This window comes from Miscanthus floridulus, chromosome 7, assembly GCF_019320115.1.
Source record: "Miscanthus floridulus cultivar M001 chromosome 7, ASM1932011v1, whole genome shotgun sequence".
Classification (NCBI taxonomy): Eukaryota; Viridiplantae; Streptophyta; class Magnoliopsida; order Poales; family Poaceae; genus Miscanthus; species Miscanthus floridulus.
Genome location: NC_089586.1, coordinates 57,117,601 through 57,122,954, shown reverse-complemented (window position 1 = coordinate 57,122,954; position 5,354 = coordinate 57,117,601). Strand labels below are relative to the sequence as shown.

At 45.1% G+C, this 5,354-nt stretch overlaps 1 protein-coding gene across 1 annotated transcript; it reads left to right on the top strand.

Moving 5' to 3' along the window:
- The first annotated feature begins 3,187 nt into the window (after window positions 1-3,187).
- On the top strand, window positions 3,188-4,629 carry LOC136463288 (uncharacterized). The gene has a single exon (XM_066462297.1). It carries the CDS (start codon window positions 3,244-3,246, stop codon window positions 4,477-4,479), a length of 1,236 nt encoding a protein of 411 aa, XP_066318394.1. The 5' UTR covers window positions 3,188-3,243; the 3' UTR covers window positions 4,480-4,629.
- Window positions 4,630-5,354: the final 725 nt, after the last annotated feature.

The following is a 5,354-nucleotide window of genomic DNA, read 5'->3' as shown; positions in this document are numbered from 1 at the left end:
GCCCCCGCCTACCAAGAAGCCTAGCAAGAGGCTAGCCCCTCAAACGAAGAACCAGTCCCCGCCTGCAAAGAAAGCCACCGTGAAACCAAGGGCTATTCCCAAAATAATATCTGAAGAGAAGGAAGAAGGAACTGATGCATATAAAAAGACATGTCTAGATTCTATGACAAACTTAAAATGAATCAAGAAGCAAGGAGAAACCCGGAGAAACCGTACTTCTTCGTAGCTCCAGATATTCTAAGAAAAAAGGTGACTTCTTACCAGCAACAACAGCGGGAATCTCGTAAGCCGTCCAAATCAACGTTATCAGACTATGACCGCACTCTCACCAAGTCAATTGAGGCGGCACAGAAAAAGAAGCGGGCAGGGAAAGGAGTTGCCCAACTCGGACAACAAGCACATCAATCAATCCCCCCGCTAGTTGTTGGTAATGAATATGGTTCGAATTTAGGATTAATGCATCAGGCAAACATACCTCCGGATGTCGATTTGGATCACCTTGGTGAATTTCTTGATGAGACTGGTCTCGACCTTTACCAGATGTTTGGTGATGGAAACATTGAGAGTGCGGCGGAGGTTGATATTTGGAAGAAAAAATTTGTACTAGGCCAGAGTCTATACAACCCTCAAGCCTTATCTGATCTGGGGACGCAAATGTACCTGCTAAACAAGTGGTACATGCAGGCGTCTACCAGTGGAGACTTCTGCGTTGGTGTCAGAATTAGAGACGAACATTGGTTCCGTGGCGATGATGTTATGTATGTTGACTTTGCAGAATTTCATCAACTATGCCACCTGACCTCTCTGGACAAAGTTATCATTAGCTGCTATTGCCTGTAAGTAATAATTCTTTCGATCTATTATTAAACTCATCATATGTGTGTATATGCATATAAATTATCCTAACAAGTACTATATATATGCAGATTTACAATGACAGAGCTCAGAAAGGAAGGCTGCAATGAAATTGGTTTTGTTGATCCCCATATAGTATTCAAAGACCCAATTACTCCAAAGACTAATTCGAAGTCTGAGTCAGAGAGTAACCTCATGAACTTCTTAGTGAACCAACGCCACAAGAAGGATATACTCTTTCCCTATAACTTCAAGTGAGTGTTAATCATGTCGATCATAGCCTTAATGGCTCATATGTTGATTCTAGTTAATTAATGAGTGTTATGCGTTATATCCTATAAACACATGCAGCAATCACTGGATATTGATGGACATCGATCTGGTGAAAAGTCACTTGATAATCTATGACTCGATGAGAAAACCACAACAAGACTACCAAGATATGATAGATATTATCCAGAGGTAATTTCGGGATCTCTAGCAACTATATATACACACAAACATGATGATTAACTATATCTGATGATGTGGCAAATTTTTTATTGGGCAGTGTTTGGAAAACCTTTATTGAGAAGCAACACATGGAAAAATGCAAAGCGCCACTGAATGTAATCCCTTTGAAAGTAAGTCCCCTGAATCGCATCATCTTTATTAATTAAACATATAGCTTTCACCGGATCACCAGATTGGATGACAAATCTTTTTCTCGTAAAGTGGTGTCTGAGGCAGGAACAGGGGAACAACTACTGTGGTTACTATGTTTGCAAGTTTATCAAGGTGCTCTCCCAAAGAACTCCTACACAGAGACTTAAAGTACGTTAAAAATACACTATATATTCATTTAATTATTATTATTGATTGTGTTACTATGTCTTTATATATATATATATGTACATATATTAATTTATTTTCCTTTAATTCAAACCTGTAGACTCGATGGTTGGAGGAAAAGGTCATACGGCAAGACCAAATCAAAGCAATTCAAGAGTCTATAGCCGGATTTTTTAATGAGCAGGTCATCGATTCCAAGGGCGAGTTCTACTTCGACCCAACTCTGCCATTGAAGCCAAGCTAGAGGATGAGAGGAAACTTGTTATGTCACAACAACTATAATGCAATCTTTTGTAATATATGCACATGAAATAATATAATGTAAAATACACATATGCATGCATGCATGTAAATATATATATATATATATATATATATATATATATATATATATATATATATATATATATATATATATTTCTATGCTTGAATTGTGTGATTTAATACGTTCATTGTGCTTGAACCGAAACATACTATATGCGCGTATAAATGTATAATTAGCAGCGTACAATACGACTTCGAAAACCTATTTTGAAAAGAAAACAAAAAAATGAAAAAAAAAGAAAAAAGAAAAAAACCTTTAGTCCCGGTTCGTATTACCAACCGGGACTAAAGGTACCGGCCATCGTGGCATGTCAGGAGGCACCTTTAGTCCCGGTTGGTGTTACCCACCGGGACTAAAGGTCCTCCTTTAGTCCCCTTTAGTCCCAGATGCTTGCTCCCGGGTGGGGAACCGGGACTAGAGGGGATTCCCCACCGGGAGTAAAGCTCGGTTCTCTACCAGTGACCCTTGCACTGAGAGAATCCAGATCCTGCAAAATGCGCCAAGCTTGGCGCGCCAGCAAGGCTAGGTTGAACAACTCCATGTTCCTGAAACCAAGACCGCCCAAACCTTTTGGCATTGACATATCGTTAGAAAAAGCGACCCAACAAGTTTTCCCCTTCCCTTACCAGAAATCACGAAGGAGGCCATCAATATGCTTACATAGTCCCCGAGGGAGGCAGAAGCATGCCTTCGAGTATGTCAGGATGGCCTGGGCGACGGCCTTGATGAGCACTTCTTTGCCCCCAGTCGACAGACACTGCTCCATCCACCCCTGCACTTTCTTCCACACCCTGTCCTTGAGATAAGAAAAGGCACCCATGACTGACGAGCCCACATCTGTCGGCATGCCTAAATGCCTCTCACTCAAGGCCTCGTTATCCACTTGGAGAACACCCTTGTTCTCACTTCGAGCAGTGTTGCTGCACCCTCTAGCAAAGTGAAATGGCCTAGATGAGCGCATAGACAGAGGAGCCTGGAAGAAACGAAAATGAATTTCATTTCTCCCGGGGCTGATGCCCTTCTTAGCCAGGCCCCGAAGGCCTCCAGGAAACAAACTGGCCCTTTATTGCCACGGCCCAACCCAAGGCCGCCGAAGTTCCCGTTTTCATCCCCACCAAAATCGATCGCCATCCGCCGCTGTCTGCCTGCCTCTAAACCCTATCATCCTTGCCCCTCTCCGAGTTTCGGCTGCTCGTTTTCCCCGATCGGGTTCATGCGTGGGTCGCTCAGCAATGGAGGAGAAGAGGGAGAGGGCACAATCCACCCTGGCGGCGGCGTCCGCGGCCGCCATCCCATTGGTGCTCGGCGACGACAACCTCCTCGGCGAGATCCTCCTCCGCCTAGGGTTCCCCACCGACCTCGTCCGCGCCGCCGCCGTCTGTAGGCGTTGGCTGCGCGCCTCGTCCGACCCCGTCTTCCTGCGCCGCTTCCGCGACCTCCACCCGCCGCGCCTCCTCGGATTCTACATCGTCACCTTTCCGACCCTCCAACGGAGGTTTCGCACTGACTTTGTGCCGATGCAGCCTCAGGCCCCAGAGCTCGCCGCCGTCCTCCGCCGGGGGCGCTTCAGCTTGTACACCTGCGACAGCCAATCCACGCGCGTCCTGGACTGCCGGAACGGCAGAGTCATTGTCAGCTTATTCTGCGGCGGCTTCAAACGCGGAGTGCACAGCCCGCTCCATCCTGCGAGAGACTTGTTTATCTTCCCGCAGCTCCCAATGATGGATGTCCCTGACAGTGACAATTACAGCAAACACCGTATTTTCTGTGAGATCCTCTCTAAAGAAAGTGTCGATGGGCATGGGCTGTCCTACTTCTCGGTCTCATTGGATTATTGCGTCAAGGAAGAGAAAGCTACAGCATGTGTATGTAGGCTGCAAGATAATGCCTGGAGTATGCAAACTTCAGCTACGACGCAGATTTCCGGATTGCGTGCGTCGTTGTTGAAGCAATTGAGTATTTTCCTTGCTGAAGATAAAATCTACATGGGGATCACTACGCGCAGCATTCTTGTTTTGGATTTGACATCCTCAACATTCTCCACAATCAAGTTCCCTGACAAGATGCCGTTCGATGGACAAATCATATTGTCTCGGGCCAATGGCTGTGGGGTTTATCTTAGCCATGTCAAGGACCTCCAACTTTGCATCTGGCTGCACAGGGATTGCAATGGCAGCATAGGAGACTGGTTGCTGGTTGATACCATTTCTTTGCGTGATTTGTGTGCTAATCTGAAAATATCGAATAGCACCGCTGAGGATGGGCATGATCCTGAAGCTTACATACATATGGTGGGGGATAATGCAGAGTATGTATTCCTGGAGATGTATGGATATGTTTTCTATTTGGATGTTAAGAGCAGGGCACTGCAAAAGGTGCACAACGTGACAGAAAAGGATACGTTGATTTCTTTTATTCATCCCTTTATGATGACCTGGCCTCCTGTATTTCCTGCACTGCAAGAATGATTCCACGAGGTTTGTCTTTTATGAACTGCGTAGTGCTATAGTGTGGGGTAATGTTTTGCAATTTGCATTGTGGTAATGTGTTATCATGTTCCTTTAGGGCGCCATCATAATCTGTGAGCTGTAGAATGATTGTAATTTATTTTAGGTGCATGATTTGTACCTAAGGCTGTTTTATTGTGTGCTTCCTTAGCAACAATTTTAGCACCTTTCCTGAATTATAAATATTAAAATCTTTTTCTGTGATCATTGTCGAAGCTATTTACGTGAGTTAACCACTTAACCTGGAGGATGATTTTTCATGTTTGTGTTTACTTAGCCAAGAATATATGATATGTAATTTCAACTTAGAAAAAGGATCATGTGCACATAATCAATGTAAAGACGAAATCTGACAGATTTTTTGGTTCCCACCTTTATTTACAGTACTCCCTCCATCCGTTAAAAAAGTTCGTTCTGGAGTTTGGATAGTTTTCGCAAAGGAATTCGTTGTAGCTGGTTTACCGTAACTGAGACGAGTTTGCCCCACGGCCTCGCATGCAGTCATTAATGCGGGCTCCTTTGTTTCCCCGTGCATGCAAGGCCTCCTTCGTTTCCCATGCATACAAAAATCGCCGCGCATGCAGTCATTCATGCGGCCTTTTCGTTTCCAGCAGATGCAAAAATCACCTAAAAAACGAATGAGCGAGGGATCGAACCGCGCCTGCTCGCCTAAGAGAGACCTCGGTGACCTCGGGCTCGAAGACTAGCTCGGTGAGCTCGCTAACGGATGTGATCGAGCGGAATCCGGATCTGTCGTTCGTGACGGGGTCGGCATAGCTCTCTTGTGGCATTCCACTACTCCTTTACTTACAACCCGGCAGATGCCTAGGTCGTTC

What these genes read in the sequence shown, in the direction of transcription:
- LOC136463288 (XM_066462297.1), top strand. Translation starts at nt 3,244, where the DNA reads ATGGAGGAGAAGAGGGAGAGGGCACAATCCACCCTGGCGGCGGCGTCC.